This window comes from Heterodontus francisci, chromosome 22 (assembly GCF_036365525.1).
Source record: "Heterodontus francisci isolate sHetFra1 chromosome 22, sHetFra1.hap1, whole genome shotgun sequence".
NCBI classification, from domain to species: Eukaryota; Metazoa; Chordata; class Chondrichthyes; order Heterodontiformes; family Heterodontidae; genus Heterodontus; species Heterodontus francisci.
In genome coordinates, this window is record NC_090392.1 from 81,098,791 (window position 1) to 81,122,079 (window position 23,289).

A 23,289-nucleotide genomic window follows, 5' to 3' on the forward strand; every position below is an offset into this window, starting at 1 on the left:
CAAAGTGTACCATCTACAAGATCCACGGCAGCAACTCAACAAGGCTCCTTCGACATCACCTTCCAAACCCGCGACCTCTACCAACTCGAAGGACAAGGGCAGCAAATGCATGGGAACACCACCATCTGCAAGTTCCCCTCCAAGCCACACACCATCCTGACTTGGAACTATATCGCCGTTCCTTCACTGTCGCTGGGTCAAAATCCTGGAACTCCCTTCCTAACAGCACTGTTACCCCACAAGAAGGCAGCTCACCACCACCTTCTCAAGGGGAATTAGGGATGGGCAACAAATGCTGGCCTAGCCTGAACGAATAAAAAAAAAATGGGCTGCCTTTAAAGAGGAGCTAGGTCAGGCATAGTTGAGGTCCATTCCCATGAGGGTGAAAGGTAGGGGAAAAGAAGCCACAGAGTTCCCTGGATGACGAAAGAGATATAAAGTAAGGTGAAGCAGAAAAAGGATGGGTCTGACACATCAGTTTGATAATACAAGTGAGAACCAGGCTGAATGTAATAAGTTCAGAGGGGAAGTGAAAAAAGAAATAAGAGCAGCAAAGAGAGAGTATGAGAAGAGACTGGCAGCCAAAATAAAAGGGAATCCAAAAGTCTTCTATAGGCATATAAAGAGTAAAAGGGTGGTAAAAGGAGTAGGGTCAATTAGGGACCAGAAAAGGGATTTACATATGGAGGCAGAGGGCATGGGTGAGGTACTAAAAGAAGCTGCCAAAGTTGTAGTGAAAGAGAAGGTACTTGAGACACTGGATGGGCTAAGAATTGGTAAAGAGGGGAGTGTTAGAAAGTCTGGCCATACTTAAAGTTGATAAGTCACCTGGAAGAGATGGGATGCATCCAAGAATACTGAGGGAATAAGGGTGGAAGTAGCAAGGCATTAGCCTTAATCTTCCAATTAAAGGCCTGCAAATAAAAACCTGACCTGAGCCCGACAGAACCACATCTTACCCGGCCCCAGTCCTTCCATTTTTTTCTGTTACCTGACCATCAGTTAACTTACCTTCCGTTTTTCACTTTGCTGCTGATCTGCACAAGCTTAAATTAACTCTAACAAAATCACCTTTCTAGTCCAAAAATTAAATTAACAGTGGAACCACTTACCTGTGATAGAGCGTGTCCGATCCGCCCCGACCCGAGCCCAAATGCTGGTGTAGGTGGTGCCAGAGGACTGAAGAATTGCAAATGTTACACCCTTGTTGAAAAAAGGGTCTAAGGGTATACCCAGTAACTACAGGCCAATCAGTTTAACCTTGATAGTGGGAAAACTTTTAGAAATGATAATTCAGGAAAAAATGAACAGTCATTTGGACAAGTGTAGATTCATTAAGGAAAGCCAGCACAATTTATGAAGGGTAAATCGTGTTTAACTAAATTGATGAGTTTTTCAATGAGGTAACAGAGCGGGTTGATGAGGGTAATGCGGTTGATGTGATATACATGGACTTCCGAAAGGCATTTGATACATAACAGGCTTGTCAGCAAAGTTGAAGACCATGAATACAAAAGGGATAATGGCAGCATGGTTTTGAAGTTAGCTGAGTGACAGGAAACAGAATGTCGGGTGAATAGTTGTTTTTCGAACTGGAGGAAGGTATATAGTGGGGTTCCCCAGGAGTCGGTATTGATACCACTGCTTTTCTTGGTCTATATTAATGACGTATACTTGGATTTGCAGGGCACAATTTCAAAGTTTGAAGATGACAAAAAAACTTGCAAGTATTGTGAACTATGAGGACGATAATGATAATTTCAAGAACAAAGACAGGCTAGTGGAATGGACAAACACGTGGCAGATGAAATTTAATGCAGAGAAATGTGACATGATACAGTTTGGTAAGAAGAACAAGGAAAGGCAATATAAAATAAAGGATACAATTCTAAAAGGGGGTACAGGAGCAGAGGGACCTGGGGGTGTATGTGCACAAATCGTTGAAGGTGTCAGGGCAGGTTGAGAAAGCAATTAAAACGGCATACAGGATTTTCTGGGCTTTATAAATAGAGGCATAGAGTATAAAAGTAAGGAAGTTATGGTGAACCTCTATAAAATACTGAATATTATCTCCAATTCTGGGCACTACACTTGGGGAAAGATGTGAAGGCTTTAAAGAGGGTGCAGAAAAGATTTACAAGAATGGTTCTGTGGATGAGAGACTTCAGTTAAAAGGATAGATTGGCAAAGCTGGGGCTGTTCTCCTTAAGGTAGAGAAGGTTGACAGGAGATTTGATAGAGGTGTTCAAAATCATTAGGGATCTGATCAGAGTATGGTTGGGTCTGAAGTTCTCTTAATGACGATAAATACCTGGTAGTTCAAGATAATAGGATGAACAAGTGTTGGGTGTTAATTAGTTAATCGTATTCAAGTGTGTATATATAAAGAGCCAGCCAGCGCTAGCTGGTGATGTTGTTTGGAGAGCAGAAGTAAGCTCTGTGACAAGCAATAAACAATCTCCACCAAAGCATCCTAATCAAACAGGCTTAGATATTTCTCTAACAGAGTAGATCGAGAGAAACTGTTCCCATTGGTGGAAGGGTTGAGAATCAGATAATACGAATCTAAGGTGATTAGCAAACGAACCAGAGGCGATATGAGGAAAAACCTTTTTGTGTAGCGAGTGGTCAAGATCTGGAATGCACTGCCTGAGAGTACAGTGGTGGCAAATTCAATTGTGTCTTCAAAAGAGAATTGGATAATTATCTGCAGAGAAAAAATGTGCAGGGCTATGAGGAAAAGGCGAGCGAGAGGAACTAGCTGAGTTGCTCTTACAGGCACGGACACAACAAGTCGAGTGGCCTCCTTCTATGCTGTAACCATTCTATGATTCTCTGATTCTATGAATGGCATTTTCCTCTGAGTAAGCAATAGGGAATTTGCGAATGAAACTGATCATAAAATCAATCAATTACAGGTATCTTTAAATCAGACACTGACTCCAACAGTAACTCCAATGTGGATGACATTCCACCCAATGTCATCATAAGATTCAACTCAACAACAGTTCAATTACTAAATTCACAGCCAGAGATGAAATCCTTGCAGATCAAAACAGACACCAGCATCAAATCATGTAATGTTCTCATTTCCAATTTTGAAAACAAAAGAATAATCAGCTGCTCTCTAATGCGATAAGACAACTCTCTGCATACTGTAGGATGAATGGTTACAGCACAGAAGGAAGCCATTCGGCCCATCATGCCTGTGCCGGCTCTCTGCAAGAGCAACTCAGCTCATTCTGCCCCCCTGCCCTTTCCCCATAGCCCTGCAATCAGGTGCTTATCAGGTGCATCATACTGAATTTACCCTGCCCTATTGATGAGATAATAGTTCTTAAAGTTAGATAATGCCAATTTCAGATTCCAAAGACTTTGGTGATGGTGAGGAATTCATCATTGCCAATGGAAGTCAATGTAACACATGCTAAGTCAGTATGCCAGAAGTATGCATGACACAGAGAGAACTATGTGGTCACAAAAGAGGGCAACTGGTAAATGGGACTGAGTTCAGTTGCATTCCATGTCCAACACAATGAAGCCCTTTTCTCAGTAACAAGCTCAGAGCAGAAGCTACTGTTTGAATGTTCCTTCCCCTCACCACCATCCCCGCCCCACCATTTCAAAGTCAGAAACATATCTGGAAAACACTCAAAGCTTTATGAAGCGACAGTTTGAGATGTGTTAAACACATTAAGCAATTGCATCAGACAGATCATGACTGTCAGCCCCAACATTTTAATGGTAATTTCAAGCTTTATTTATTCCACTTTGTTTCGCTGCTGAAACAGCCATTGATAACACATCTAGATTGATTTGTCAATATTGCAGTTTTCTGACATTTTAATGGAATCCGTGACTATAGTGTGCGCTGTGCAATGATGATGGAAAACATTTCAAAAGCAGCAAAAGGAGTACATTCATGCCAACTTAGAAAACGAACAAAAGCCCTTTGTCAGCATTCTAAAGTAGGTACAAGCAGTTTATTTCCATACAACATGCATTTCCCTGCATCAATGTTTGTTTCCTCAATACTTGTCTTTGATGATAGTGTAGAATGGATGTGTGTGTCTAGTATAAGATGTACTAGACACCATTACAGCTCCACATTCGGCCAACATTCTACTTTGTGTAAAAGGACTGGTGCGCATGGAAGTAATTGGAGGAGACATACTGAATGGGTGAAGAAATATGCAACAGCTCTATCAGTGAATGAAAACCTTGGCCTTCTCCTGCCACCAAACTAGAGTTGCATCTCTGAGATAATAGTGAGTAGATGTAAACTGACAGAATTGGGGCCAGTGCAATGCAGCCTGTATATCTGATGGATCAGCATGCTTTGGTCTGACTGCATTCTTTTCAGTGGCCACTCTTCAAAACCACCTTGACACTTTTTTTCAGTCTTAATAATTTTCTGCACATTTGCCTCAGGTGCACTCTAGCCCATGGGAGACTGCATTCTCTCTGCCACTTTCGGCAATACCTATTGCACAGTAGCTCAGTAAAGAGGGCACTCCAACCCAAAGTTGGTAATTTTCCTGGGTGCCACCTCCTCCAGGCTCTCTTCAGCGGAAGAAACAGTTTTCAGGGCTGCTGCAACAATTCTCTGAATCAGGAGTCAATTTCCAACAAAAAAGGATTGTGCCCCCTTTAAGAGCTGTTGCCTTCAAAGCCCCTCCCCCCACCATCCCATGTAGCAATGCTCCCTGTACATGTCAAAAATACACAAGAACACAAGAAGTAGGATCAGGAGTAGGCCATTCAGCCCCTCAAGCCTGCCCCGCCATTCAATAAGATCATGGCTGATCTGTCCCAGGAAACTCCTCTTTCAGGCCTGCTCTGCATAACCCTCGACTCCCCAAGATTTCAAAAATAAAAATACGCGTGGAGTATACTTGTATTATTTAAATTACCCAACCCTGTGAAATCCACCTGGGACAGGAGACCTTGTAAACAGTGCAAGTGCAGACAGTGCAGCCCAATTTTAACCTCAATCAGGGATTTGTCACCTTTATTTGCCAACTACAGTCTAATGTAGTTATTGTCCCTCAACCACTACCAGGTTAACTGCAGACTTTTCTACACCCATACCACATAGTTTATGTTTATGCCTGTGCAAACACATACAAAGAGCTCCTGGTAAGTGCATATATATTAACCTTGCTCTGAGAACACAGTGAAATCTGTTATTTGAGAAACTCTATAATTAAACAGCTTGCATTGGAACATTTGACCCTGTCACTGCATAAAATTAACGACTGTTACGACCAAGGAGGGAGGAGTGCACAGATTTTCTCTAGTTCCACTTCTCCACAGGTCACAACATATGTTTAAATGTGTAGTCAGTAATCGATGCGGCCGATTACATTATCTATTTTAGTTTCAGAATAAAATCCACCAACCAGGTTTCTTTAATAAACAACAACAGTATTAATTTATTATGAAACAAGACTTAGTCAATAAAGATACAAAGCTTTAACACACAGTTTGAAAATGACAATAAATATATATATTCCCTTCTAAATACGCAACACACACACGCAAACACATACCAGTTAAAGGAAAAATAAAGATGCTTTGGCCAAAGTACTTGAAGAAAAAGGATAAGATATGTTATGTTCCAGATGGCATACAGTCTGGCGTCCAAGTACACGTAGAAGGGTCACTGGGTTCTTTTCAGAAGCAGTTCGTTCAGGAGATGTCGAGAGGAAGTCTTCCAAAAGCTTCTCAGGAGAAATGTAGATCAGGCATTACAGTAGGCTACAAACCCAACTGACTCAAAACAGTATTCATAAATGAAACCCACTCTTGAGCACCATAAATCTTGACATGCCACTTCTCTTGTAAACAACTCCCATGGTCAGAAGGCACCAGTTGTTTACTTGGCTGAAGACATGTGACATCTAGTAAATGTTGTTTTTAAACAGAGTCCTTCCAGTGACCCTTTAAAAAAAAGTCCAGCATCTATGAATCACTTCAGTCCTCCAATGAATCCATTTCCACAATTCTAAAACACAAGTCCTCAAAAAAATGTTTTTAAATGGTAGAACTTTCATAACATTATCTCATTTGTTGCCAAAAGAAGTATATAAACAGTCAGGCAAACCCTCCACCTGCCAAGATTGAGGCACACATGATTTCGCCGCATGAACACTAAAACTTAAAATTGCAAGCCCCTGACTGGAAGGACATTTGCATAGTAACTAGCAGAGTTGGAACAAGGGACAAAGGACCATGTCCTGACCCATTCAACCAACAATGGACTTTTGATCACCAGACGTTGAAGGTGGGGGGAGCTAGCATTCCAGGTTGACTGCGAAGATAGCAGAATCCACAAACACAGAAGAAGTGGTCATACCAGTTTTAGTCACATGACTAGCTGGCTGTTGAGATTTGAACTTCCAACAAGGGATTTGAACTCAGAAGGCTGTTAGCTCCTGGACTGAAAAGACCTGTCTCCCGTCTGCTTGCTCACCGCTCAGGGAACTGAATCTTGTGAAAACACGTGAACCTCAAAGAGAGAAAAGTCTCCTACGTGAACAAGGTTTACGAATACTGGGCCCCAACGAAAAGCAAGATTATCTACAATCGAGTGAGCTTGAAGCACAGTAAACAAGAAACTCATAAATTTCCTCAAAGCCTTCTCTACTATACTTTCCTCTACTCTTTTCTGTCCCTATTTGCATGTGTGTATCGCATGTGCATGCTAGCATGGGCGCATCATCCGTAGGCGTGAACCGTATTAGAGATTAAGTTTAAGTAAGTTTAATAAATTTCACTTTTCTTCTTTAAACCAGAGAAAGCCTGTTTATGCTAATTTCTTTGCCTTATAATTGGAAAGTTGTGAACAAGGATTCACAAAAGGGGATCTCAAAACACAGTGTGTAAAAAATAAAACCCTTTTACAATAAGAACAGGTAAAAATAGTAACAGACCCTTAGACACCTTTCTCACCTGGTCGTAACAAAACCAACAAGCGTATTACCTTTCTAGAGTCTCATTCTTCCTTCTATTAAGCCAGATAATTTATATGAGATCTCCAACAGGCCTACCACTAAACTTTTGTTCCCCTCCATTGCTTGCCGTTCTCCTCCTGAGGGTGCTGATTCCCATTGGGTCCCACAGGTGCTGTCCACTCTCTGGTAGCTAATTGACCATTTCTTGTGTCTGAGCCTACACCATGTCAGCGGGATATTGGACCATGGGGGCATCAAAACCAAGCTTAATCCTGTCCTCAATTGCTGTCCATACACACACATTTTCCAACAAGAATCTCTGCTGAATGATCAAGAATGGTCACCCTGATTTTTCCATCCTTAGCTAGGAAGGTCGAGGTATTTTAAAAAATTTATATAAGAACTTATATTGAGATTTCAGGATGCAGATTTCAGTTTGCAATTCCAGATGCTGGTAGAAACAATAGACCTTTCAGATTTTTTCCCCTCCTTTGCCCAGCTAAAATATGTATGTGGTGATTACAGTATTTTTGTATTCTGTGTGAGGGTCCAGAGACTACACAAAGCAGTATGATGCAGAAATGTGAGCAGGTAGGGATGATGAGATTGCAACTCTTTGTTATGATAAAATGTGTTCATCTCTACATTCTGACTAACTTGCTGTTCGACCAGCTTCAAACTTTCTTTGCACTTTTCAGCTTGTTTTAAACACTTGGAACCAAAGTTCCGCCTTATGTTTATTTCACAGAAACAACGGAAGGACAAAAGCACTTAATCCTCAACATGCACAGAGAACTTGAGCAAACAGTGGTCCATATGTGACCTGACAAAATGCACTGATGTCCTGCTAAAACGTGTTTTGTGAAACTGGGTTGAAATCTTAGCAATCTTTTTTTCCCCAAAAATATACTTTATTCAAAAAATTTGTAAAAATACATTACATAACAGTTCAAATTTGACTTTATGTAAAGTGCAACACAGATCATTTTCTTTGCCTTTATAGGTTATATTTACAAAGTACATTTACATTCCATGTCAAACATTCCCTGGTGCACACAGCCGAGGGGTTCTATCAGAACAAATCAACAGCCAAGAGGCAAAGAGAGTGCTCTGTTTCCGAGACACTCCTTTGCTAATGTAGTTTAAAGTCATGCTGCACCTTCAGCGTTTGTTAGTGATGCCCCACTAGCAGTAGTTTATTTTTCAAAATGCAGCAGCAGCTTTTCGTGGTCTGTCAGCAGAGAATCTGGTTTTCACGAGCACAAGACCACGCCATCCATCACTCCTCTCATGCTGCTGCTTCAAATCTTGGCTGAAACTTTAAACTACCTCCATCCGACTATTTACTCTAACTGAAACTAGAGAGCCTTGAACTGAAAAGAATAGAAAAGAACCAGCTGCCCACTTCAGAGACAATAAACAGGTGACTACTATGAAACCACATAACATTCCCATTTATAACGATCAAAATCTTTAGCAATTCTCTAATTGCTTGTATCCTAAAAAGGCAGTAAAAAATGAAATGGATCTACTGAAACAAAGTTTTAAAATGCTTTGTTTTATAAAACATTTATGATTTCCTTTTTAAAATTGTGCCACAGTCCTGTGCTGTACTGTTCTTTGTTCTCAACATCGATCACAGTGGCAATTAAAATAACCGGCAAATTAACTCAATTGCTAAGAGCAAGGTACATGGGTGTGGCTCGCACCTGTCCCTTCACATCAGCAAATTTAAACAGAAGTGTAGTATCTACTGCAAAGCACAATCTCAAATGTTTCACAAGAAAGACTATAGCAGCTGTAACTATCATGAAAGTCAGTTCTAGCATCAGCAGGGTAATGTGAATCGGGCTACAGCGGTCAACTGAGATTGTTTTCAGAATTGCAGCCTTGAATTTAAATGTTACAGGAAACTAGACCATTTATCCCGTAATTCTTGACAGATGTATGCTTGTAGCAGGACTCAATTAAGTTCTGTTCTCACCAAAGTGAGTGACACAAGTGCTGATGAACAGAAATGCCACAGATCAGAAGATGAATGGACATTAAGACCACCAATCTATCCAGCCTGCTCATCCAACCAAAATAAAAAATTTAAGAGTTACCCCATCACGCCAACCAACAGGCTCTAGAAAGACCTTAGTTTTTGCCTTCTCTACTATTTTTGACATGTGTTAATTAAACTTTGTACAAATGATTTCCCTCTAATATCAGCTTGAACCAATGTCACCTTCATGGTTTACTGCTTAGTATCTTGTACAACCTATAAAGCTCCCTCAGTCATTCCCGAGGCAAAAAAACCCAGTTTCTCAAATTCATCTGCATAGCTCAGCCTTCTCATGCCGGGGTTCAGGCTCGAAGCCTTCTTTCAATTGCCTTGTGTCCTAGTGGCCAAAATTTGACAGAGTTTCTAAGTGCAAACTGTTGACAGAAATTAGAATAACAGCACTCCACTCAGAACTTGCTGGAAGTTATTGTCACTCCTCTAACACATATCCTATCTTTCAGCCAACTTCTTATCCATTTCCAGATTTTACCCTGAAATCCTACTTGAGCTGATGTACCACAGCTTTCCACAAGGAAGTTTTTCAAATGCTTTCTGGAAGTCTCGGTATATTTCACCACATGGTGTAGCAGAGGCCATTTCCTCAAAAGTCAACATGGTAGGTTAGGTAAGACTTGCCCTTCTGAAGCTATGATGTCTGGTACTCACGAGGTTATTATTTTATAGATAAGCTAACAGTTTGCTGCTGATAATTGTTTCCATTATTTTATATGTTATCGATATATAATTAATGGGTTTGTAGCTTCCCAGATTTGATTTTCACCTCTTGATTTGATTAAAGGTATGACGTGTGTTTGTTTCCATTCCAGTGAGATCTCCCCTGTGTTGGATTACTCTCTCATGAGGACCATCACTACTTTAAAAATCTTAATTCTTGGGTTGGATTTTCCTTGCTGTGGTAGTTTTCCAGTAAAGGTGGGGGGGGGGGGGGGGGGGGTTGGATTTCCGGCCACCCATGCATGGCAGGCTTCTTTGGGAATTCCTGCCACTGCTGTGAGGATGCCACTGCAGCACCTGAAGACAGCAGGAGCTGCAGCTTTGCAATCTTCGGCAGACACCTGGGGCAGTTAAGTGCTCAGAATCTTCATCCATTTGCAGACATTGTGGGCCAATACCGCCGCTTTCCCTGGGCAGATCACCATCGACACGAGGTGGTAGAAAGGAGCAGTGGTAACAGAGGTGGAAATAGTACGAGAGGCGGGGCCCAGCCTGATTTTGCACATGATAATGGAGAAAGACCAAACCTTTTATCTCCCTTGGCACTTAAACACCATCCATGAACCCTTTATACCTGTCTCTCCTCCCAATTGAGGGCAATGAAGATTAGTTAAAGCTTGTTGGAGGGGGGAGAATATAATACTTAAAGGAGTTCACGGGTTTCAGAAGCAGTCAGTTTCTGATCAGCTGAAGGAAGGCGGGTACTGAGTGGGGAAGCAGTCAAGGCTGTCCCAGGTGTAAGCGACCACAATCCAACCTGTGAATTGTATGTGACCTGTTACATAAGGAAACAATGTGTGCGGCTAAAAGTGTAAATAAGTCCACAGCAGGGACGTAGAGATGTGCTGATTCAGCTATGTGTTGTAACTGTAAAGGGGAAGTGGATGCACTAACACCTACGAGGTTTGATGAAGACATGTCTAACTTACTGCTAAATTTGTAACAGATGCGCCATGTGGGCTGGTTGCTTGGAGACCGGGGGATTGGCGGAGTGATGTAATGCCTTGTTATCAGACAAGGGCTGGAGAACAGAGAACTAGCTATGCAATGTGGTCGAAACTTGAGGAATGAGGCTACCAAAAGTAAACAGCTGTCAAAACCGATGAAAGGTTGACCGACTGTGGCTGATGTAGCACACCCACGGCATTAGCAACAGCTGACCAACCAATCACTGGACATCGGGTAGTCAGGTCCGCTCCATTCCGAGCTGATCACACAGGCAGCATGCACGAAACAGGGTATGAGAAAGCTCCGAAGTGCTGGCTGGCTAGCTCAGGACTAAGTAATCTGATCAACTACTTGGAGAATCAGAAGGGGAGGACTGATCACCTGCTCTGTTCCGACTCTCGATGAATCTAAGTAACCTAGCTTACGTGGACGTGTGAGTATAATCTCTTTTGAAGATAAAATTTTGAAACGCTGAATAAATGTGCTATGTGTGAACAATAATTTGGTAGTCTTGAGTCATTGATACCCAGAGTAAACCTCTGGACTAGGACCAGTAGTAGGGATAGGCTACACAGGGCATTACCCCAGCCCCATAAGAGGGTCATGAGGACAAAGTGGAACTCAGCACTTGGTAAAGAGGTTCCTATGGCACTGCGCTGGTGGCAGGGAGGGTGGGCACTCAGCGCTCAGTGAACTGGGACATCACCTCCCTGGCATCAGGGGGCAGAAAGCAGGGGCAGGGTTGCCAAGGACAATTGGGCAGCCAGCTATCCAAAAGGAAAGCTGCAGCTGGCAATGGAGGCACGGCTGTCAGATTTTGGGCCTAGCTGCGATGAGTGGCACACCCTGCGCAGTAATCGCAGAACCCTGGGCATCAGAAGGGCACGGGAGAGGAAAGAGGGGCAGGAAGGCAATGGAGGCAATACCCTCAACACAGGATCTACCGCTGAAGATGGAGCCACCTGGAAATGACTGAGACCCAGTGCCATAGGAGACTGTGACTCTCCAGGCAGATGGTCACAGACATCTGTGCCCTCGTCGCTGAAGACATCATACCATGCCCTGCCAGTGGCTGTCAAAGTCACTGTGGCCTTGAGCTTCTTCACTTCTGGCTTCTTCCAAGGATCAGCTACAAACCTTAATGGCATCTCAAAAATATATGTACGCCACTGCATCTTGCTGGTCACTGGTGCCCTCTTTGCTAGAGCTGGACAGCACATTCATTTCACAACAGACACGGCCTCACAGAGATAAAGGACATTGGGTTTCGCCTCCATCGCTGGATTCCCCCAGGTGCAAGGCATCACTGATTGCACCCATGCGACCATCAAGGCACCCAGTGTCCGGTCACTCAGATCCATCAACAGGAAAGTCTTCCACTCCTTCAACATCCAACTGGTCTGTGGCCACAACAAAGCTTCCTTCATGTGTACATATGTTTCGATCACTTTCCTAGCAGCTGCCATGACTCCTTCATCCTCTGCCAGTCCAGGCTGTCTCAGGTCTTCACTCCAACCATCCAAAATGCATGGATAGATCCTAGTGGGAAAGGGATATCCCTTGAAGACATGGCTATTGACCCCTCAACAGGAGCTCCAGACAAAGGCACAGAGGCGATGCAACCAACGCCACCTGCTCAGTAGGACAACCATTGAGCAGGCCATTGGAGTCCTGAAGATGTGTTTCTGGTGCCTGGACCAATCAGGTGGCACCCTCCAATACCCTCTTGTAAGAGTCTCGGTCATTCTGGTGGTCTTCTGCGCTCTCCATTACATGGCCCTCCAGAAAGCTGTGGACCTTGAGGAGAATCAGGTCCTGGAAGGAGACAGGAGGTGAGAGAGGAGGAGGAAGAGGAGGTCATTAAGTCATAGAGAGCTACAGCACTGAAACAGGCCCAGGTGGAGGAAGATGATGCTGAATAGAGAGGTACCCCTGCTGCATGATGAAGTAGCTCCCTCCTGCCACCCTCTGGACGAGGACTTCTCTCCCAAACAGCTTCCAGCATTGGATCCAGGTTGGCATCGATGAGTGAGGGGCAGCCTTGCCCTGGTGCCAAGCCTCCAGCTTCCCTGTGACATCTCACTTATCTCTGGTGTTGCAGAAGGCTTTGGCACAAACGGCAGATCTCTCCCTCAGGACAACCAGCAGCCTCAGTGATGGCTGCCGTGGGAGTCTAAATGAGTCCCTCACTTCATCTGATCTGCCTCCGTTCCCGCCCCCACTGGCTCTAAATGTACAGGAAACTTGTCTCCATACCAATTATGGGCTTCTCCATGTGAAAATCTTAACTTTAATCAGTTTCCCACCGAAGGTGGCTTTCTGACCTGAAAACAAATCTGGCTCCTATTTACCCCTTCTGTGGCGCAAATTCAGCTCAACATTTCAGAATGTTCTATGCTAGTTCAGTAGGGAGTACCTTTCTGAAGCTAAGTAATGGTTAAGATGCATTCTGGAGCAGAGTAGAGGGAGCTTCATTCCAAATCTACCTTGTTCTGTATCTATTTTGGGAATGTCTGGAACAATGTGGGGACAGTTTTATCTTCATCGAGGCCTGGGTTTGATGGGGGTAGTATAGAGGGAGTTTTACTCTGCATCTAAAATCATTCTGTACCTGTGAAGGGCATGACATTGACAATGTGTACAAAGAGTAGAACAAAATCCACTCCAAATTCTGATCTCTCTCACAAGAGGCATAAAGATTTGCCCCTAACAAATGCAACTGTTGGAAATTTTACTCTTTAAAGCAAGGCTGTACAGAACATGGTCTGTCAATTTGACAATCGATTAAGATTAACAACAGTTGGAACATCAGACACTGAGGACTCCTGATGAAATGTTATATTTGACACAAAACAAAGGTGCAGCTCAAATTTCAGAAAATAGAGTCATAGAGTTATACAGCACAGAAACAGGCCCTTCGGACCATCATGTCTGTGCCGGCCATCAAGCACCTAACTATTCTAATCCCATTTTCCAGCACTTGGCCCGTAGCCTTGGATACTATGGTGTTTCAAGTGCTCATCTAAATACTTATTAAATGTTGTGAGGGTTCCTGCCTCTACCATCCCTTCAGGCAGTGTGTTCCAGATTCCAACCACCCTCAGGGTGAAAACATCTTTCCTCAAATCCCCTCTAAACCTCCTAACCCTTACCTAAATCTATGCCCCCTGGTTATTGATTCCTCCGCTAAGGGAAAAAGTTTCTTCTTATCTACCCTATCTTTGCCCCTCATAATTTTGTATACATCAATCATGTCCCCCCTCAGCCTTCTCTGCTCTAAGGAAAACAACGCTAGCCTTTTCAGTCTCTCTTCATAGCTGAAATGCTCCAGCCCAAGCAACATCCTGGTGAATCTCCTCTGCATCCTCTCCAGTGCAATCACATCCTTCCTATAGTGTGGTGACCAGAACTGTACACAGTACTCCAGCTGTGGCCTAACTAGTGTTTTTTTATTCAGCTCCATCATAACCTCTCTGCTCTTATATTCTGTGTCTCGGCTAATAAAGGCAAGTATTCCATATGCCTTCCTAACCACCTTATCTACCTGTGCTGCTGCCTTCAGTGATCTATGGACAAGTACACCAAGGTCCCTCTGACCCTCTGTACTTCCTAGGGTCCTACCATCCATTGTATATTCCCTTGCCTTGTTAGTATTCCCAAAATGCATCACCTCACACTTCTCAGGATTAAATTCCATTTGCCACTGCTCTGCCCAATTACCAGCCCATCTATATCGTCCTGTAATCTAAGGCTTTCCTCCTCCACTATTTACGACACCAATAATTTTCGTGTCATCTGCGAATTTACTGATCATACCTCCTAAATTCACATCTAAATCGTTAATGTACACTACAAACAGCAAGGGTCCTAGCACCAATCCCTGTGGTACACCACTGGTCACAGGCTTCCACTCGCAGAAACAACCCTCGACCATCACCCTCTGCCTCCTGCCACTAAGCCAATTTTGGATCCAATTTTCCAAATTGCCCTGGATCCCATGGGCTCTTACCTTCTTAACCAAACTCCCATGCGGGACCTTATTAAAAGCCTTACTGAAGTTCATGTACACTACATCAACTGCTTTACCCTCATCTACACATCTAGTCACCTCCTCGAAAAATTCAATCAAGTTAGTAAGACACGATCTCCCCCTGACAAAGCCATGCTGACTATCCCTGATTATTCCCTGCCTCTCCAAGTGGAGATCAATCCTGTCCCTCAGAATTTTTTTCCAATAGTTTCCGAACCACTGATGTTAGACTCACCGGCCTGTAATTACCTGGTCTATCCCTGCTAGCCTTCTTGAATAATGGTACCACATTCGCTGTCCTCCAATCCTCTGGTACCTCTCCTGTGGCCAGAGAGGATCTGAAAATTTGTGTCAGAGCCCCTGCTATCTCCTCTCTTGCCTCACATAACAGCCTGGGATACATCTCATCTGGGCCTGGGGATTTATCCACTTTTAAGCCCGATAAAACAGCTAATACTTCCAGGGATATGGAATTAATGCAGGCAGCTGGGATTAGTATGGATAGGCATTATGATCGGCATGGACGCAGTGGGCCGAAGGGCCTGTTTCTATGCTGTACGACTCTATGACTACTATGTGCAAGTATATCACAATCCCCCTCCCTGATCTCTACACCTACATTGTCCTTCTCCATAGTGAACACAGCTGAAAAGCAATCATTTAAAACCTCACCTATATCCTCCGGCTCCACACACAGATTGCCACTTTGGTCCCTAATGGGCCCTACTCTTTCCCTGCTTATCCTCTTGCCCTTAATATACTTATAAAACGCCTTAGGATTTTCCTTTATCTTACCTGCCAGTGTTTTTTCATGTCCCCTCTTCGCTCTCCTTATTACTTTTTTAAGTACCCCCCCTTACACTTTCTATATTCCTCTAGGGCCTCCGCTGTTTTCAGCGCTCCGAATCTGCCATAAGCCTCCTTTTTTTTTCCTGACTACACTGTCAAAATAAATAGTGACTACAGTTTCAAAATAAAATGTAATATTAATTCATGTCAGTCTCCATCACAGCCAAACATCGACAAAGGCACAGCAACCATTCTGACGAGGAGTTATCCATTGCTGCTAAGTCTTTGTTAGACAAACAGAATTTTCCCCAAGCCAAGACTTTATTTGATCCCATAATCAACTCTACAAATCTCCCAGTTACTGTCAGATCTAATGCCAAATCATTTCTCTGTAGGACATCAAGAAACTTGTAGCTTCTGACAAGGAAGGTGAAAATGAAATTTCTACCAAAAACTGTCAGCTGTTAGAGAAAAGTTACAAGGGAGCAGGATGCCAAATCTCTGCTTGATTTGTATACGCCTTATATATTTAATTTCCTGCATTGCTTGCTTTTGTAATATCACTGCCTGTCATAAAGAATTATAATCACTGACATACCATGGTATAATTCACAGGGAAGGAGAAAGATATGGTAAAGATTGGGCAAAAAGCAAGAACTGTTTCTGAATAAACAGTTCAAACTGGAGCCTGACCTTACCCCATGGCACTTGTGCTTTTGGCCCAAGTCAATTTATATTTGTATTAAAACCAGAAAATGCCAGAAAAGCCCAGTAGGTCAATCAACATCCAAGACAGACACAAATAACAGTTCAGGTAGACCTTCCTCAGAACTGACTGTCAAGCTGAAGAAGCCCTTTTTTGTAGGCCAGATAAGTCAGGACGTGTCATGAAAATTAGGGCAAAACAGATGGAGGTCAACAGTTCAAATCTACTATCTGCTTTGAACAAAAACACAGTTAATCTTTTAGCAGGTTATTAAGAGCATATTTTAAAATAATGGAAACGTAGTTTCCAGCTTTTCATGTTTTTGTTTCTGATTTCCAACATTTTTAATTTTCCTTTCACTTCAACTGTGAGAATGTCTATTTGAAGACTTGTTGTGGCACTATAGAACCAATCACAGTTCTGGTACATTCTGTTTATTTATACCGGACTATCCATACTTGCTCACTCTCTAAATACACCATCAGTTCATCAGTTAGCAATGTGCTTTGTTTAGTTTTTTTGTGTTTGTTTTTTAAAAAGAGATGTTAATCAAGGGAGACCAGGTGGTGTAGTACAATGCCCTTTCACCTTCGGCACCTGGGCTTGAATCTAGCCAGATAGATGGAATGAAAATGTGTCTCAAAGCTCTTTGCGAAAGTATTTTGAGAAAGTCTCCACCCAGTTCTTAGTAGGCACTGATCCAACAGCACAAACATGCTAGCAATTTGTATTACACTGGTGGATCTTGCATGACATTATTTAAGGCAAATTATAGAATATGCTGTTCTATGAAGATAAAATAAATCATTTAACACACAAGCCTAGATCTTCTGGGTATTCGGTTGCTAAAATGCTGCTGTGTATAAGTTAGCTGCCATTCCTTTAAGGGCACAATGTTTCATAGCTATAAACAATACCTGCTCCAGATTCCACAAATCCAAATTCTGGCACAACACTTTGACATGGAGGGTTAATATGGGGAAGGCAGTATTTATTGTACATCTCACAATGACTTGAGGATATTAAGAGTCATCCACATAACGTGGGACTGGAGTTATATGTAGACCAGGCCAGTGTTCCAGTGAACGTCAATGCAAGCTTGAGGGGCAGCACCTGATCTTTCAATTAGGCACTCTACAGCCTTGCAGACTGAACACTGAATTCAATAACTTCAGAGCATGACTGTCATTTTTAAAATATTTTATTTTTTAACCATGTGCCTGCTTTTCATGTAGTCACGTAGCTGCTCATTATTCCACTATTAACACTCTCTGGACTAATGCTTTGTCTTCACCACAAGCACTAACACACGCTTTGCATTTGTCCCAGGACAGCTTTGTTATTTAACCACCCTCTGCCTTATCAAACATTTGCCCTTTGTTTTCTCCCCCCACCAACCCACCCCCCCCCCCCCCTCCCTTGCTTAAAACCTAATTCTTTTCTAACCTTTGCCAGTTCTGATGAAAGGTCACAGACATGAAACATTAACTCTGCTTCTCTCTCCACAGATGCTGCCAGACCTGCTGCGTATTTCCAGCACTTTTTGTTTTTGTTTCAGATTTCCAGCATCTGCAGTATTTTGCTATTATTTAAGATGTCCAGTGACATTGTTTCATGGAATCACAAGGGGTAAATTATTTCAGAAATGAAGAGCAGTTGTCCGCTGGCTTAAGGAAGAGTTCCAGACCTGTACACACAATGGAAAATCAGGGAAGGACGATACTGGACATCTTGGTTGGACAATGTTTGTCCACAATTAAAGTGGTAACTGGTTCAGGGGTTATTAGAAAAGGAAAGGTGAAGCCAAAGTGTGAAGCTGAAGCAGAGATAAAGAAAACAGCAGAATAAAGAGGGAGAAAGCAGAGGAAATTGGAGGGAAAGAAAAAAAAGAATAAAGTTGCTCATGAGAGAGAAGGTAAAGAATAAATGTAAAGGTTTTAAAGTAAAGAAGTCGATTTTCTTCTGACATGCTGCAATTCACTCAGTGATCAACACAGCTTGGGCTCTGGGGTGGGACTGAAAAGCTTCCTACCTCCTGCTAAAAGACTAAATTGCTGGTGGAAACAAGATTTAAGTTTTACTTTATATAATCATTGATTAGTTGTGATTTCATGATAATTGAACAAGAGGAATAGTTATTTTTACAAAAAGTCAGATTTGAACTATCGAATGGATTGGTGAATAAGGGCTGGGCAGACTGCTGTCTTCATTGGATTAACATAATCCAATGAACTGACCATCACTCCAGGGAGTGGCTGCTGTTAGCATTAGGCATTTCAAACTCAAGCGCATACAGGCCCCGGCCACAGGAAAACAAATAAAACTAATGAAATAAATATAGAAATAAAAATAAATCAGTAAACTCTCATTTGACTTTGACCTCAATTCCTACAACAGCTCTACGTTCAACAGACCTGGCCCTGACTCAGGCCCTCCTCCACTTTATTAAAAGCTAACTTTGGAAACAAAATTTGAGACTATTAACAGATAAAAAAACTTAACGCATGCATACATTTAACACAAGAATAATGCATGAACGCTCCATTTAATGAGATGAGTATATTCTATATCAATATAGAAAAATAGATACACAAACAATTCCAGGTACATGCATCAGTAACTTGGTTTGGCGAGATTTACAAAAGATGCTGCAAACAATTGCAGCAACTCCTGGATTCCAGCTGGCTGCCGCTGCCTTCGCTCTTCCTCATTTGTTGTTTCAAGCTCGTTGTCTCTTTCTCCTTTTTGTCATATTTTTCTTAACTTCTACCACGGTTTATTCAGCCTGGTTTATCCTCAGTCCCTCTTCTCTCATCTCTGTCTTTTATTCATTCTCTCTCCTTCCCCGCATTGCTCGCTTCCACTCCCTCTGTCTGTTCTCGTCTCCCTTTTTGCCTCAAATCATTCCCTCTCTCCCCTTATTCGTATCATCCCTCAGATGAGGCGGGCTCCTGCTCACCTCCGATTCTACATTTTGGAAACACAAATGATCGCGCCCCAGAAGTTTCCGATCTGATGTTCGTCCCCTGCAGCAGTGAGAATGAGAATGAGAGTGCAGCATATCCCGGGACTCAGGCAGCGTCTGCCTTGCAGCAGCCCCCTCTCCGGGGGACCATTCCCCCTTCTCCGGGAGACCATTCCCCCTTCTCCGGGAGACCATTCCCCCTCTCCGGGGGACCATTCCCCCTTCTCCGGGAGACCATTCCCCCTTCTCCGGGAGACCATTCCCCCTCTCCGGGGGACCATTCCCCCTTCTCCGGGAGACCATTCCCCCTCTCCGGGGGACCATTCTCCCTTCTCCGGGAGACCATTCCTCCTCTCCGGGACAATTCCCCCCTCTCCGGGAGACCATTCCCCCCTCTCCGGGACCATTCCCCCCTCTCCAGGGGACATTCCTCCCTCTCCGGGACCATTCCTCCTTCTCCGGGAGACCATTCCTCCTCTCCGGGACAATTCCCCCCTCTCCGGGAGACCATTCTCCCTTCTCCGGGAGACAATTCCCCCCTCTCCGGGAGACCATTCCCCCCTCTCCGGGAGACTATTCCCCCCTCTCCGGGACACCATTCCCCCCTCTCCGGGACAATTCCCCCTTCTCCGGGAGACCATTCCTCCTCTCCGGGACAATTCCCCCCTCTCCGGGACAATTCCCCCTTCTCCGGGAGACCATTCCTCCTCTCCGGGACCATTCCCCCCTCTCCGGGGGACATTCCTCCTCTCCGGGACCATTCCCCCCTCTCCGGGAGACAATTCCCCCCTCTCCGGGAGACCATTCCCCCCTCTCCGGGAGACTATTCCCCCCTCTCCGGGACACCATTCCCCCCTCTCCGGGACAATTCCCCCTTCTCCGGGAGACCATTCCTCCTCTCCGGGACAATTCCCCCCTCTCCGGGACAATTCCCCCTTCTCCGGGAGACCATTCCTCCTCTCCGGGACAATTCCCCCCTCTCCGGGACAATTCCCCCTTCTCCGGGAGACCATTCCTCCTCTCCGGGACAATTCCCCCCTCTCCCCAGATATTAGTAACAGCTCAAACTACTGCTCCGCGTCTACACTCTTCAATTATTAACTATTGGTGATGTCTAAACAATTCTAAAAAAACAGGCACACAAATCCTTCCCTCTGCAAACTGCATTTTCCCCTCAAATTCCACAAATTCCTGCAATTCTTTTTCTCCAGCTTTAAGTCGGTTTCCGGGAAATCTGCGGTCCGTGATCGGCAGTTACCTGGAGGCGGGGAGAGTCCTCCTCCCTGTAGCGCCGGCATGGGCGGGGTGACGCTTAACTCGGCATTTCTTACCTGTGATGGCGAGGATGAGAATGAGCATGGTGAGGCAGAGGCTCCCGCTTACTGATGCTGGCCCCGGTTTGGCTGCTGAGGACATGTTTCCACCTGGAGACTCGGTAGAAGAATGAGACACCAAGAGAGCAGCAGCTCAGGAGAGAGGGAGGCGAGTGATTGAGAATCGGCCAAATCCCACCCACAGTAACAGAGACCACCCCCCACCCGCCCCGCAGAACACAACCAGCAAAGCAATGTGAGTACAAATATAGCAGAGGAATACTGCAGAGTAACTATCCACAGGAAAAGCGAAAGCAGAATACAGTAATAAATAAGATATAACATTGAGTTGACGTAGAATAATATGGAGTAACCATTTAACAGATTAATACAATAATTTGTATTTGTATATCTTTAACATAGTAAAACATCCCAAAGTGCTTCACAAGAGCATAAAAACAGACAAACTTTAACATTGAGCCACACAAGCAGATATTAAAAAGACCACCATTCTGCAGATGCTTGAAATTTGAAATATAAACAGAAAATGCTAGAAATACTCAGCAGGCCAGGCAGCATCTGTGGAGAGAGAAACAGAACTAATGTTTCCAGGAAGGGGGGAACCCTGTCCTCGGCAGGTGCTAGCTGAGTCTCAGTTTGGGTAATGGCTTTGCAGAACACCTCCATTCAGTATGCAAGAGTGACCATGAGCTTCCTGTCACCTGCCATTTTATTTCTCCATCTCGTCATCATCAGCTGTCCCACGATTCGAGGATGACGTCTACTCAGGGTCTCGTAAGTTTCTGCCCTGGGTCTTTATGTGACTGAACAGGCCGATTCTTGACCGGAAGATCTTTGGGTACATGGGGCAGGATGTCCCATGAGGTAGTGGGATCCAGAGTGCAGGATTTGCTTCCTTTCCTTGCCTTTCCTGCCGCTGCTCTGCCTCATCATTGAGGCATTTGGACTCAAAGAGCAATGCAGCTTGATGGACAAGTTGTTGCCATTTTGAGCGATTGGTAGAAAGCTCCTCCCAGTCAATGTCAATGCTGCCGTGCTTCAAAGAGAGCTTCAGAGTGTTTTTCAAGCATTTTTTGTCCTCTCCGAACGCTGACCTTTGAGAGTTGAGAAAACAGGACCAGGCGGAGCAGACAGTTTTCAGCCATCCGGGCACTGTGTCCAGTCCATCGAAGTTGATTTCACAAGAGTTTTGCCTGAATGCTTGTGGAGCTGGCTTCAAGGACACTAGCATTTGTTCGCCAGCCCTTCCATTGAATCTGGAAGATGCGGCAGAGGCATTGCTGATGGAATTCCTCCAGCGCTCTTATGTGTTGCTGATACACAGTCCCAGTCTCACTGCAATACAGGAGTGTGGTGACAACTGCTCTGTACACAAGGGATGTTGTTGATTTGCAGAGGTCTTCGCTGTCAAACACTCGTTGCCGATTTTGTAAAAGGCTGAGCTGACACAGCTGATCCGTTATTTGATCTCCTCACCAATGGTGGCCTTTTGAGAGAGGTGGCTGCCAAGGTATGGGAAGTGTTCAACATATTCCAGAGTCTCTCCTTCAATATATGTGGGAAGTAGAATATTTGCCTGACCAGGTGTGGATTGATATGAGTTTCATTTTGGCAACTTTCAAGGACAGGCCAAGTCTTTTGGTTGCAGAATTGAAGAGATCAAAATCAGTTTGCAAATCTAGTACAGAGTGGGCAACGACACTGCGGTCATCTGCAAACTGTAGATCATGTATGTCTATCGTGGTTAGTTTAGTTTTGACACAGAGATGACTGAGGTTAATGTGTTTTCACCTAGGTGGTATTTAATACTCACACCAGAGGGCAGCTGATCTTTGATGAGGCAAATAGCTACTGTCAGGTACACTGTAAATAGTATGGTGGTTATCAGACAGCCTTGCTTGACCCCAGTCCAGATTTTGAAGGTGTCTGTTTCAGATCGCCCACTCAAGACGGTTGCAGATATATTATCATGGAGCAATTGCAGGATTGTAATGAGGTTCCTTGGACATCCAAATCTTTGGAGCACAATCCACTGCGCCTCATGATTTACTGAGTCACATGCTTTGGTCAGGTCAATGAATGCAATGAAAAGTTCCTGGTGTTGTTCTTGACATTTTTCTTGGAGTTGTCTGGCAATACAGACCATGCCGGAGGTTCCTCTGGAAGGTGTGAAAGAAACCCCACATGCCAAGTGGAAAATATTAATTTTGTCATGTGGAACTCTGCCTGAGTCTTTTTACTGGACATTATCAATAACTTTTAAAAAACAGAACAAAACAGCTAAAGATGGCCATGCACAATTTGCATATGAGAAGCCACAGGCCGACCAGAGACAGAGGTAATTACCCAGTCTAGCTAGGGCAATAAGGGTGTGTTCCGATTCAGTTACCTAGAATGGGTTTTGTCAATAGTAGTCGTCAAAAGCCTCGACATCCATTGTCTTTGAAAGAACCAACCCCCCACTCCCCCCCCACCAAGTATGTTTGCACAGCTTGAGAGAAGAACGTTGAATTTCAAACAACCTTCCAGAAACTTCTGTGTTCAAACAAAGAACATGACATACCTGCTGGTGTAACACTGAGTTTGTGAACTGTGCCTGAGAGTGAAAAAAAGACAGCAACTGAACTCTAAGAAGGAAGCATCTCTCTCTCTCTGTCCCTCTCTCTCCAACAAAGTCCCAGGGAAGCCTTGGTGGCAGCTACAAAGCCTCAAGACTACAGAACCTTACAGGCAACAACCAAGAAGACAGATAAAGCCTCTCTTCAGCCTTCCGGGAGCA

General features: G+C 43.9%; 1 protein-coding gene across 2 annotated transcripts in view; it reads right to left on the reverse strand.

Annotated features, from left to right (window-relative positions):
- mcamb (melanoma cell adhesion molecule b) overlaps positions 1-20,666 on the reverse strand; it is a 202,578-nt gene extending 181,912 nt beyond the window's left edge. Inside the window, exon 1 of one of the 2 annotated variants that reach the window (XM_068054163.1) lies at positions 20,508-20,666. In XM_068054163.1, the coding sequence (XP_067910264.1) occupies positions 20,508-20,592 (85 nt within the window). In that variant the 5' untranslated portion in view covers positions 20,593-20,666. The remainder of the gene's footprint in view (positions 1-20,507) is intronic. The other variant, XM_068054165.1, reaches the window with a different exon arrangement.
- Positions 20,667-23,289: the final 2,623 nt, after the last annotated feature.